This window comes from Sardina pilchardus, chromosome 21 (genome assembly GCF_963854185.1).
Source record: "Sardina pilchardus chromosome 21, fSarPil1.1, whole genome shotgun sequence".
NCBI classification, from domain to species: Eukaryota; Metazoa; Chordata; class Actinopteri; order Clupeiformes; family Clupeidae; genus Sardina; species Sardina pilchardus.
The window spans coordinates 13,129,047-13,143,243 of NC_085014.1; the positions used below are offsets into that span (position 1 = coordinate 13,129,047).

Here is a 14,197-nt window from a genome sequence, read left to right on the forward strand (position 1 = left end):
GCCCGGTCCTGATTACTGGCGTCTGGCCGCCAGTTAGCTCATCAGCCAATGTTACGAGCACAAGACACAATCAAAACACAGGTGAAACAGATATAAACATACACACGTGTTGTTTACCCCGTAGGGACGTGACACATGTCATACATCTCAGCAGCCAGGAGTCGACACAGGGGGGCAATGGTGCTCTGTCCAAAAACGGAATCTGTTTCAAATTGCATTCACACTGTCATTTGGTAGTAAAAAAAAATCTTCTGTGAAAAACATTTAAAAGAAAAAAACGCTACATGCACTATTGTATTCCATTTATTGTTCTCTGTAATACTTTAAGATCTTAATCAGGTAGATTTGGGACAGTTTACACTTGTATACTGCTGGCACTTTTTTGAGTGGCTTTGAATGCAGGGTTCGAATGAGAGGCCTTCTGAAATATAGACCTCACTTACAACTCAAGATCTCATGGTAATCACCTCAAGAAAAAGCTGAGTATGCTCTCTACCAAACTGCTTATGACTAAATCCCCCAACCAGTCAACGTATAGACTAGCAAGTCTTAAAACATTTCTTAGATGCCCTTGTCAAGTTTTGAAAGGATGCATGGAAATGTAAGGCTTCCGTACAGGTCTCCCTCTCTGTCTTCTCTCCCTCTCAGTCACTTTTTTGTGTTTTCCAGCAAGGCGGCCTCACCAGTTTTTGTGCAAACCATGTTCAAAGCGCATGTGGAAAGACCTATACTTACCGTTGTGTTTTCCTTGGAGAGGATTAAGTGTACTTTCCAGTCTTACCCCAGACAGTGGATTTCCAGTGCAATATCTGTCATTCCTGTGTTGAGGTGGCCCCCCCAATCTCCCTCCCTCTCATGGCCGACTGATAAGAGTCTCAAGAATTGGCCCTTTCCGTTCCTGTGCAGCCAAGTATATTTCTCCATTATCACAGTATGTATTAAGTGATTTTGAGGCATGGGTTATGAGTCTACAGCAAGTCAGCAACCAATAATAATTGGCAACCACAACTTTAATCACAGACTAATTTATCTGTGAACTAAATTTCTCATTATTTACATCTATATTTTTATCCTTATAAAGCAATTTGTTCTATTTAAGGCTCTTTTAACCAGGTATGTAAACAGTTATACATTAGGCATGTCAATAAAGACCACATTGCTGCCATGTAGCCGTTGAATTTTTGTCATACTAGAGATAGTTCACAGCAAACACTTGTAGAGTAAATAGCCACCCACTCATACACACTTTACAAGTTTAGTAAATGGCAAGCAGGGACAACTTTCGCCGCAGACACTCCCCTCAAACTTGGACGTGGATGTCTGCGTCTCTGATTGGTTGGGAAGCACGACTGACAACACCTGCTTAACTCCTTCATCAAAATTGACACCCGGACTCCGGGAAATATAGCTAGCATCCATTCCTCTTCCACGCTCACTCCCCGCGTCACCCCGAGCAGCGGTTACAACACAGGAACCAGAAAATCCCAGGGGTTACCGCTCCATTTAAATATAGACTTACAGCAACAATATCCAGATCTAATTGTGGGTCACTGTAGATATGTTGGTCAAATTTGCAATAGCGCTGTTGGTGCTCTCAGTCTTTGAACAAGTAGTGGGGACGGATAATATCGATTTTCATGACAATCCTCCAGAAAAACCGGCCAGCCAGAAAGGACGTCTCTCTCTACAGAATACAGGTAAGACGCAAAAACATCTGGAGCGATCTGGAAGCTAGGATTATAATGTCATACATGTCGCTGATAAACCCACCATCTACCGGACGCCCTGTGTAGGCACGTGTAGGCTCTCCGTGGCAGTAAATTAGACCGGACTAACGTGTTCGCGTGCTGTTTTTTCTTCTTCTTCTTTCAAAAATAGGGGGAAAGAAAGGTGGCAGAAAATCCACATCTTAATATGCACGACACTACGTTTTCCGATTATGAAGAAAGTCGATATCTTGTAAATATACGGAGACAGAAATTCAATATCTTAGTAAACTATTAATAGAACAGCGCAAGGTAGGTAATGATAGGTAATGTATACGGTCGCACTTCTTTCTCTGTGTGTGCGTGCGTGCTTGTATGTGTGCAGCTGCGTGCGAAGGATAGTGTGCATTCATTTTAAAGGGATGTTTAAAATAATCCGTTTGCCTAATTACTGCCATAGTTCGCTCCCCGTGTATTAAAATTGTTAACAGACACCAAATGTGGGTCATCGGTAGTTTTGTGGGTGTAAACGCAAATGCAAGATCTGACCTTAAGCCCAACTTTTTCTCATTCTAAAGGTGTAGGGCTGCAAGCACACTGAGAGGCTTGATATGTTGCATTGGCATTTTATGTTGCAGAGGCTACTTCAAGTGATTAGATCCCAATTTATTGAGTCCCAGCCATTTTTGCGATCCGACAATAGACTTTATTTATAAATATCTTGCAAAAAGTGACATATTCAGCGATGCGAAGAATAAAAACGGGTAAAGCAGACCGTGCGACGGTCGTGTTTGGTCACCTGGGTTGTCTTGTCTTCCCTGCTGCAGGACGAGGACAGTTCCTCAGCAGGTTTTGCACGGCAGGATATCTCAGATGGTCACACTAGTGTGTAGCTGTGCGCACGTTGCGGCCAGGTCGTCCGATGCAAGCACATTCCCGCACAAATGCCAACACAAGCAGTGAGGAGAGCGGCTCACTTTTCCTGCGCGCACCAAACTTGAGGTTTGTGCCTCACCTCTAGTAGTCTTCTCGTGGGGTTGAGGACAAGGATTTTTGGACTGAAGACAAGAATCAGTAGTTTATAGACGAAGCCTGTGTGCATTGTGCCATCGAACTAAAGGAATTAATGCATGGGTTTCAGATGTTATATAGCCTTGGCATTAAAAGGTTGTGGGAGGCCTTCTTGTGAAAAGAGGTAAAGTGGGAAAGTTGCTTTTGTTCCACAACGGCCGTCCTTCATACGTGTTGTGAAGAACCCTACACTGATGACGAAAGAATCTGATAGTCTCCCAAACCCTGGCTCTCTGCGTGTAAAATTACGAGGGATACGTGACTCGCAACCACCGGCGAGCATTTGGCTTCTGCGTGGTAAGTTTTATTGCTCCGGGCTCCTGAGAACCAAGAGAGTCCCTCTCTTCGAATGGCAAAGAATTATAATTTGGCAATAGGTTCGATTATCGATTTGTTTGGTCACTGTAACAATGTGTCACTACATACCCCGCGAAGTTTCGCTTAGTAAACTCGTAGTTTTATACCTGCTGATAGACAAAACATTGTGGACTCGTTTACGTGACAAAATCTGTTGTGTCATTCACTGTAAGAATGCTGTACAATTCAGTTCTATAGCTAACTTAACTGCACACACACACACACACACACACACACACACACACACACACACACACACACACAATAATGCACACACACACACAATAACGCACACGCACATTTCTGTGCGCACCAGCATGTACAGTGATCAAGTGCTTCATGGCCAAATGGGGAAAAGGGTAACTTCAGTGGTATGCTAACATAGGAAACCGCTTCTCTATGGTGCTCCAATATCAAGTTCATATGTTGACCATAAATCCTTCGTGTGAGTCTAAACTTTGACCCCCCTGATCCACCCTCTCACCGCAGGTAGTAAAATAAAACAAACACAAAAAGAAAAGAGGGAAACTATTTTTAAAGATGCTATTTTCGTAATACGTTCCCTTCCAAGGTTTCAGATAGACAAGGATGTGTGACCTATATCTGTTAAACATGCGCCCCCACCCCCCTCCCCCCCCGAGCACCTCGGAGTTTCCCCCGGGCGCTTTTATTTGCCCGGTGTCATTGAAATTCTCACACCCGGAGCGCCTGACACATCATACGTAATAAAGCGCCTCCTCTCACTTCGGCGCTCACATTTATCCCCATCAAGAATCTGAAGGTATCTGCAATGCACCACCATGTGTTTTTATATTGGGCATTGCAGAAAGGCTGTCGCAGAGTGACACCCTCATCCACTTTATCTCCAACCAAGCAGTCCTGCCTCCCGTTGAGGTTGCAGTTCGAGATTGATGCCGGAGCTGGGGGTGGGGGGGGGGCAGGCATTGTGATTCCTGCAGCATATGATTTGTGTTGCAGAGCTGATTTAGAAATGGGTCCAAGAGTTTGTCATATTTCACACACCGAACTGTCTTATCTCCATAAATATGTACATCTGGATGGATGAGTGTGTGTGTGTGTGTGTGTGTGTGTGTGTGTGTGTGTGTGTGTGTGTGTGTGTGTGTGTGTTGGGGGGGGCATTGTGCATTGTGCATTACAGTTGCAGGTGTATCCTGAGAGGTCTGCGGAATCACTTTCAAGTCACAGTGCTATTGCCTCAGGTCACAGCATTCTCTAACTATCTCTTTCTCTCTCTCTTTCCTTCCTTCCTTCGTTCCTTTCTTCCTTCCGTATGTTTTTCTTTCTTCCTCGTATCTCTCTCTCTCTCTCTCTTTCTGTCTTCCTCCCTGCCTGTCTCCTCCTCCACAGCTGAGATCCAGCACTGTCTGGTGAACGCGGGCGATGTTGGCTGTGGCGTTTTCGAGTGTTTCGAGAACAACTCGTGCGAGATCCGTGGCCTGCAGGAGATCTGCATGACCTTCCTGCACAACGCCGGCAAGTTCGACTCGCAGGTAAGCACTGTCACCACTATGGTCGTAACCCCCCCCCCAACACACACACACACACCACCCCCCTTTCCTCCTCTGGCCTTTCTCTTGCGCTCTCCACTGTAGTCAACTCCAGGTAATGCCACCGGCAGCACCACCACCATCCCACAATCCCTCTGGTCTCCATATATGCTGCCCTACTCTACTCTTCTCCAGCCTCCCCTGAGTCTCAACCCCCACCTCCCCCCACCCCCACCCCACCCCTCCCTGCCTCCAGCCCACCTTCCCCCACCTCCACCCCCACCCCCACCCCTCCCTGCCTCCAGCCCAGGATGTGTGACCCCGGTCGGGTGTGTAGGAGCCAGCTGGCTGCCCTGCCCGGTGGGACTCCTGTTTCACGAGGTGCAGGTGGATTTGGGGGCCGGTGCGTTTTTCGTAACGGGGGTGGGGGGGGGGGGACGCGAGGCTTGAGCCCTGTAATGGGAGGCCCGAGAGTTTCCTGGTATTGTCGGGTCACAACAGGACAACCTCTGCCGTAAAAGTGTACCGAACTCACGTGCGCGTGCTTGTGCGTGTGTGTGTGTGTGTGTGTGCGCGCGTGTGTGTGTGTGTGTGTGTGTGCATGTGCATGTGCGCGTGCGTGTGTGTGCGTGTGTGTGTGTGTGTGTGTGTGTGCGCATGTGTGTGTGTGTGCGCGCATGTGTGTGTGTGTGTGTGTGTGCATGTGCATGTGCGCGTGCGTGCGTGTGTGTGCGTGTGTGTGTGTGCGCATGTGTGTGTGTGTGTGCACATGTGTGTGTGTGTGTGCATGTGCGTGTGCGCGTGCGTGCGTGTACATGTGCTCCCATTAGGAGACTCTCTCTGGGAGGAATGAGGTCAGTGGTGTTGACCCTGGCCTTACCCTGTGCGTCTCTCTCAAAGAGCCCATCTCTCTATATGGGTTTGTTTTCATCAAGTCCTCCTTAACGGGTCGGACTGGCTGACCCTGCCCTTATTCTGTGTGTTTCTCCAGGAGGACATCTAGAATCTTATTTGTTTGTTTTTTGTTTGATCATTTTCATCTGTTTGATCAGTGTGCACGACTGTGGTCTCATTCTCATTCTCATTCTCTTTCTCTCTCTCGCTCTCTCTCTCTCTCTCTCACTCTCTCTCTCGATATATATATATTTCTTCCTTTCTTTCTTTCTCTCTCTCTCTCTCTCTCTCTCCATGTAGGGTAAATCCTTCATCAAGGATGCGCTGAAGTGCATGGCCAATGGCCTGCGCCACAGGTTCGGCTGCATCAGTCGCAAGTGCCTGACCATCAAGGACATGGTGTTTCAGCTGCAGCGCGAGTGCTACATCAAGCACAACCTATGCTCGGCCGCCAAGGACAACGTCAACGTCATGGTGGAGATGATCCACTTCCAAGACCTGTTCCCCAAAGGGTGAGTGTGGCGGCGGCAATAAAAGAGTGGGCGTCTGGGTGCGTGGGGGGGGGGGCGGGGGGGGGGGGGGGGTCCCTGAGAGTGAAGAGTGGCAACAGGAGAAATGATTTGAGTTACTCACAGGGCATGCGTTGAGACAAGCAGCCCCGGCAACAACCCAACTGAAAACAATGCCACTAGTCAGCGCAACTCCAATTAAGCATTTAGTCGTGTCACTCAGCAGTTGCTTTTTATTCCAAACACTTTTAAAGAGCTCAGGTACAGCAAGGAAAACATTGCATCAGTTGAAGGAGTGCTTCCTCGGGCTGAACCCATGACCGCGCGGGTTAATATAGGCTACCTTGTCGAACAAAGTGCCAGTTGAGCCACAGAATCACGTACGTTACGCACACGTGCTGCTGACACGGTCGCGTTCTGTCTGAACACGTCCCCGAGTTCAGCGAGCGCATCGGATTCCCTCTGAATATGGAAACATATGGATAGTTACCTCGAATGTTCAGAGATTCCAAAGCTGCAGTGATTGTTTAAGGAACATTTTGCTCGTCAGTGGTACTTTTCCAGGCCAAATTTCCAGCTCAGAATCCCCCTGCACCCCCCTTCCACATCCCATACACACACACACACACACACACACACACACAATCCCTACCATAACATACAGTACAGCACGGATGGGTGTCTATGAGTGTAAGCGATGGGAGGGCAGTAGGAGGCGTTAGCATTAGCGCTAAGTCGAAGGCGTCTGCCCGCGCCCGCTGCGCACCGTCTTTGTGCCGACCTCATAAGAGCTCACTGTTGTGCGGCTGCCACCGTCGCCGGGGCGGTGACATCATGCTCCGTGGCACGGGGCACCTTCTCCCTTCTCTCTCCAAACCTCGGGGGCAGCAGCAGCAGGGAGAGGCTCTGCGTAGGAGGAGGACGTCGTCATCTCGGCTCCAGAGTCTCGGGACGGACGGACGGACGTGGGGGGGGGGGGATGGGGGGGTCGGCGGGGGCATGTGGGTGGTTGGGCGGCGGGACGGAGGGATGCTGCATCGAGGGTTGTCAAACTCTTGTGGAGTTGCTGTGAGAGCAATACTTTGCTGGCTCAAAGTTGCTTTACTTTGCTTTGCTGGCCCTTTTTTTGTGTGTGTTTATGTTTATCTCGTTTTGTTTATTTCCGAGTCCCCACTGACTGCCCGTGCCCGTGGGTAAATGGTGCCCTGAAGGGGTGGGTTCACCCCCGTCTATCAGTAAGGCAGAGAGAGTTTATGACCAGAGTATACAGTAAGTATATATACTCTTAGGTGTGAGAAAGACAAAGGTCCTGATAATGATGTGCATGGGTCTCCTAAGGACATACAGGTGATAATTCCATGCTGCCGAGAAGAGTGCATGTAAGGACACACTCACAGATGGACACACATGCACACACACATGCACACACACACGCACACACACACACACACACACACACACACACACACACACAAATAAACACTCACTTTCTCTTTTTCCTACCTTCTTTTTTTCTCTCTCTCCCTCACAGACACTCTCTCCCATTTTTCCTCTCTCTCCTTCTCTCTCTCTCTCTCTACTCTCACACACACACAAACCTGATTTCACGTATCCTCCAGGTCCTGATTAGAGGTTTTAAAATCTCATTTTGGTCGCAGCCAGCTCCCAGCTCCAGCAGAGCTGCCGTCTCGTACAGAAACACTGGCCACTCCAGTCCTGCACCCATAAAATCCAATGAGGCTGAAAACGAGCCCAGAGGCCAATGTGTGGCCCCGGGCCTCTCACGCCGCATGGAGCCTCTCTGAGAAGATATTAGAGTTCCAAGACTCCCAATATTTTTTTTATTTTTTTTTTAAAGGTGGCTTGTTTTGTTACTATGCATGGTATGAACGCTGTGGGGATGCTGAAAGCAAAGTGCCGAGCCAGTGTGCTGTGACTTGCTATGATAAAGCGTGGTGAAAATGGCAACGTGTCTCTTCAGAACTACAAAGAACCTTTACATTTTTTTTCCCCCTCTTCCTGTTCGTGTCTTTTTTGTGTGTGCTTCTGGAGGGTAGTAACGGTGTTGCTGTGCCCTCTGTCTCCCCCTCCAGGCCGTATGTGGAACTGGTGAACATCCTCCTGAGCTGCGGCGAGGAAGTAAAGGAGGCCATCACGCGCAGTGTGAGGTCGCAGTGCGAGCAGAACTGGGGCGCCCTGTGTGAGAGCCTGACCCTGTGCTCGCCCGTGCCCAACGCTCAGGCGCCCGGGGCCCCGGGGGGACCCCCAGATCGCCGCCCCCACGGAGCCAGCAGCGGCGCCGCCACGCTCCCCGCGCTCTCCGACCTGGACAACCCCAAAGGCTCCCGGCACGAGAAGGACAAGGCTAGCAAAGGGGGCTACAACGCGCAAACCAGGATTCGCGGACAGGGGTCCCGCCGCGCCAGCCTGGAGCCCGGGATCAAGCAGGAGGACCCCGAGACCACCGACATCCGGAGGTGAAAGAGCAGGAGACCAAAGTCCGGACCATGACACCAACATCCCTGTCCCCAGCACACAAACAGACTGAGCATCAGGACAACAGATCTACCCCCCCTTAACCCCCCCTCACCCGAAACAACAACCCCCCCCCCCCTCACACCTCTCCACCCTCTCTTTCTCCCCCTTGTCCACAGTCATTCCAGCACTCTCAAATTGTACATTTTTTGCAGGGTATTCGGTGTAGTTCCTTTTGTTACTTGGTAGGCAGAATATTTGTTTGTTTGTTTGTTTGTTTGTTTGTTTGTTGATATTATTATTAAATATTGTAATAAGTATTATTATTACCACAGCTATAGCATCACAAATCATACGTAACAGTATGGTTTATTCACATTTTTATTTATTTTATTCTTTATGCAATGTTTTTAATATCAAAATGTACATATAAGCACATCTATATTTATATACATGTATAAATATAGTCACCATAAACAGTACAGAAAAACTATATATGTAATAAGGTGCATAGAATACTCCATTAATTCCCAATTATTAGTTTTGCTAGTACAACAACCACACTTTGGGCTGTAGATATGTAACATACATTATTTGTGTTTTTGTGTTTCAAAGTTGGAACATGTTGTATCATAATTCTAAATACTTGATTAAATACAAGCTATACATGTACAGGAATGACGTGAAGACCTGGCACATAGACAAGCAACAGAGAATTAGCACAGACACAGCACACAGTCGTGCATTTGTTAAAGGGCCTAAAGCCCCCCCCAGATCCCCCCCCCCCCCGTTAGTGTGTTATCAAGCAGAGCTCTGCTGTCCCTCTTGCCTTTCTGAAAGGGCACAGATGACTCCTGTGTCATGTAAAGTGTTGGTCTCGTGTGGTAAAACACAGTGAACTTCAGGTGCCTATGTGTGCTCACACCCTCTGAGCTGCTTCTATCTGTGTCACTCTGAATCTAACCAAGGTGTAGTCTCAATAAGCTTGTGTGAGTGGTCCCAGTTTGGCAGCTGGGAAAAAGACAACTGAGGTGGCGGTCACACCGAGATTTGCCTCTAAAATGCAACATGCGTTGCAAATATTCCAAAATATGAGCGTCACAAAGCGCTACATGTGGAAATGGGTTGTGTTTGTGAATTGCATGAATTGCAAAGCAGCAACCCTATTGTTGGGGGGGAAAAACGTGATTGCAAAAGTTAAAACTATTTTTAAAAAAAACTTTAAGCACTTGGTGTCCCGCACCAACACAGCTAGTTGAGTGTCTATCTTATCATGGCGTTCCTTCGAGAGGCAGTTGAAACTGAGCAACAGGAAGTGAAATAAGCTTCTCGGTGTGAACACTGCCTCAGGTGGCCCCAGTTGCAAGTTGACTCAGGGACAGATCTGGCCCGACGCTGGCCCAGTTCTGTCCCCCTGTGGTGCTCTGCTAGCGGTGGGGAATGTGAAAAGACACATAATGTGAACACATGCTACTTCCCTAGCGGTTAGCTAACCTGCTCCTCCTGTCCCCTTGCTTGGCTCATGGCAGCTAAAACTCTCTCTCTCTAGTGGGGCTTTGAGGACTATTGGGAGGCTGGTCGTCCCTGATAGATTTAAGTGAATTAGAGTAGTGAATTGTGTACAGTGAACAGTCATGCCCCCACCCCCCTCTCCACCCCCTGCATTACAGCCCAGCCCCCACCCCCCTCTCCACCCCCTGCATTACAGCCCAGCCCCCACCCCTAAAAAAGCATCAGCCTGACATAGCTTAAGCAAATCAGTGTGCTGATGAGTGTGTGTGTGTGTGTGTGTGTGTGTGTGTGTCTATGTATATGTGTGTCTGTACGTACGTGCGTGTGTCCGTGTCTGTGTATGTGTGTGTGTGTGTGTGTGTGTGTGTGTGTGTGTGTGTGTGTGTGATGGAAAGCAAGTAATCCACACAATCTGGCCTGCTCTGCAGACAGCCACTGGCGTTTTCCAAGTCAAAAATTAGCATCAATCTGTCCAGCCGAGGCGCAGGCGGCTCAGGCGTGGGCTTTTTTAAGCAGAGGCCCGGCCACAGAAAAGCGACGCAGGCACCCAGGAACTGGGTTATGTTCCTCGGCCCAGAGAGAGAGAGAGAGAGAGAGAGAGAGAGAGAGAGAGAGAGAGAGAGAGAGAGAGAGAGAGAGAGAGAGAGAGAGAGAGACTCAAGGACTGTTATTGAAAAATGGTTACATTTACCGAGGCCATTGCGGAATTCCTCTGGTGGGAAGCCAAGGGAAGGGTTTTTCGTAAGGCAGAGACAGAGACACGACTGCCCACTCCCTCGACCGACTGCCCACCCACATACCCCCCCAATCTGTTAGAGAAGGTTGGAGGGGGTTGGGGATGGTGGGACTGTTGGCTGCTCAAACGCTCCCTTTCAACTGCCAGAGAGCCATTTCGGTTATTTCTCTTCCAGGATTGCCAATGAATGTCAGTGAGACATCTTTAAACACTTCTTGCTTTCTTTTTCTCATATCCCCACCCCCTTTTCATTTGGTCAGCAAGTTACTGAATTGGTCTATTTCTTTTTTTTTTTACATAACATTTTCTTCATGTTTGGATGCTTTGTTGGACTCCTGGAGAACATGGTATGAGAATGAGATATTGTGACTGTTTGTCTGTCTGTTCCTAATTTGATTGGATCCCCTACATCATCATCAAGTTCGATCGATGTATTGAGCATTGAGCACTCATAGATTTTGATTTCACTATTTGGTTTTCAAATGTGAATTTTTCAATGTTAACTTGTGTGACTGTGTGCCTGTATTCAGTCCATTAACCAATGTGTAAATACTGAATAAAAAAGTTCTATTTGTTTTGTTCAGTTTGACAGACATGATCTAAAGCATCACTCTCCTGTTCTACCATAACACACCAGTATACCTTCAGTGCCCCCCCTCTTCCAGTCCTTATATTTTATAAATGTCGATGAAGTGGTGCATTATTTATTAAAAATTCTTTCTCATTACCCTACAAAAGCCTTTGTTTTTGTCTTGCTTGCACCACAGAGATTGAGAGATTACAGTGACAATGACCAATTTCACGTGGGGGTGACTACGTGTGGATACTATTGTTCACCCTATATCAGGGAACACCTTTAGAGACCTTAACATGATTATCTGATGATGCTCTGACAGTGGCATGATGATCTGTATGTCGCTTTGGATAAAAGTGTCCAAAAAGTGCACCTAACTTGATGAATAAATTCTCTTCACAGAGTCATGGTGTGTACATGTGTATGGTTATTTTTTACCATGGAGACTTGCTATTATTATTGTCATCAATATTAGTATCACTGTCATCATCATTATTATTATGTTTAATGTAGGATTTTTTTTTACTTTACGTTAAAATATTACCTTTAAAAATAATGTAATATATTACATCTATTCATATTGTCATAAGTCACTTTGGACAAAACTGTTTGCCTAAAAACATAAACATAGATTAATATATGAAAATGGAAATGATGAAACAGCCGATGGCTTCAGGAAAGCAAGTGTCTTCAGAACCAGGCTGGCACACATCTGGACCTGATCAGGCCCAAATCTGATCAGATCCAAATCAAACCAGAGCCTGGCCCACTCTGAGCGTGGCTGTCAGGCAGACGGTTCCAGTATAGGCTATGGCTATACTGGACCAAACTATGCCCAACTGGACTCCTTCCTAACATTAGTGCCATTGCCATATTAGGGGGCTATTTCAGACCCAGCGCTAGGGGAGTTATATCTCTGCATCTGAAAGATAAGAATAGAGAAACAAAGAGTGTGCATCTAACACAAGTGCGCCCAGGACTCTGAGTAAGTATACAGTCCTTGCACTGTTGCTCCCTTTCAACGCAACTTCAACAAGATTCCCCCTAAACAGTGATGTTTCGAGCTTTACACTCTTCTTCAGACTCATGTCAGATTCTTCCGCATGCTTTCCCAGGGCTGTTTTTTTGGCTTTCTTATGGGGAGAGATACCTCTGGGTCTAAGTAGAGACATGTGCTCTCCGACTCCAAGCTGTTGGCCCATAGGAGGCATCCACGTATTCAGAGCCAGGAATCAGAGACGAGTCTGTCCTCTGACTGTGTTCCGCCAGGTTGCAGGGCCAGGACTTGGATTGGCTTTGGGGAGAGCTGTCTCTCTGTGACTGGGTTATATAGGAAAGCCAAAGAGCATACTCCGCTCGCTGCACGGCTTTCAGCATGACTGCGTTCTGGCTCTCGGCGATGGCCTTGGGATGCCGGCAAGAGAGCACAGGAGCTACAGTCGGAGGGTGTTTCAGAAGATCCCTGGGGAGCTCCCTCCATCCCTTCATCCCTCTATTCCTCTCTCCTCCCACACTTCTGCTCTCTCTCTCTCTCTCTCTCTCTCTCTCTCTCTCTCTCTCTCTCTCTCTCTGACGGGCATGTTGTGGTGGAGCTGATGCCCTGATGTGCATCAACTACTGCGGAGAACTTTGACTCTCACCGAAACACTCCTCTGAGAAAAGTCTTCTTTCTCTCTCCTCTATAACCTCTCTACTTTTCAATCCTTTTTCCCCTACCTAATACAGACTGCTGGTACTGCTATCCTTCTCAGCACTGGGATGTTTCTTCCTCCTCAGTCTTTGTGATTCTCTCACAGTTCAATTCTCTCTTACCAACACACACACACATACGCACACACAAATAGATGGATAGAGAAATAGAGATAGATAGACAGGCACACACACACACACACACACACACACACACACACACACACACACACACACACACACACTCACTCACAGGGACACAGAGACACACAGACACACACACACACACACACAGGGGCACACAGATACATAGATATCCAGATACATTGACGCACACACACACACACACACACACACACACACACACACACAAATAGATGGATAGAGAAATAGAGATAGATAGACAGGCACACACACACACACACACACACACACACACACACACACACACACACACACACACACACACTCACTCACAGGGACACAGAGACACACAGACACACACACACACACACACAGGGGCACACAGATACATAGATATCCAGATACATTGACGCACACACACACACACACACACACACACACACACACACACAAATAGATGGATAGAGAGATAGACAGACACACACACACACACTCACACACAGGGACACAGAGACACACAGATACACAGATACATTGACGCCCACACACACACACACACACACACACATACACATACACGCACATGGCTAGACTTAGCCCACTGTGTCATAAACATCCTCCCCTAGCCTTTGGCAGCGGCCTGCGTGCTGTCAGAGCCGCGGGTACACAAACAAGCTTTACGAAGCCCCGGAGGGCCCTAACGTGCGGAGGGCCTGCCACGTCTCAGGTCAGACACGCTGCACCTGACTCGCCAGGCCTGCGCTCCGAGAGAGGACCAAGGCTGCGTAAGGGCTGGCCGGGCGAGGGAGGGAGGGAGGGAGGGAGGGCTCGTTAGCGAGTAAGGGGGCTCGTTGAGCACACAGTGGAGCCCTCTGCAAGCCCCCACGTGAGGCGGCTCTCTGAAGCACAGGGAACAGGTCTGAGGTAAACATACAAACACGCCGCACAAGCACTCTCACAAACCACTGCAACGCTCTTATAGTCGATGACGACGTGAGTTTACAGTTGCCGCTACAACACTG

At 48.0% G+C, this 14,197-nt stretch overlaps 1 protein-coding gene across 1 annotated transcript; it reads left to right on the top strand.

The window, feature by feature from the left end:
• Nucleotides 1-1,459: 1,459 nt before the first annotated feature.
• Nucleotides 1,460-8,755, top strand: stc2a (stanniocalcin 2a). Its single transcript, XM_062524898.1, has 4 exons — nucleotides 1,460-1,697; nucleotides 4,503-4,645; nucleotides 5,837-6,048; nucleotides 8,139-8,755. Exons 1-4 carry the CDS (start codon nucleotides 1,559-1,561, stop codon nucleotides 8,524-8,526), a joined length of 882 nt encoding a protein of 293 aa, XP_062380882.1. The 5' UTR covers nucleotides 1,460-1,558; the 3' UTR covers nucleotides 8,527-8,755.
• The last annotated feature ends 5,442 nt before the right edge of the window (nucleotides 8,756-14,197 follow it).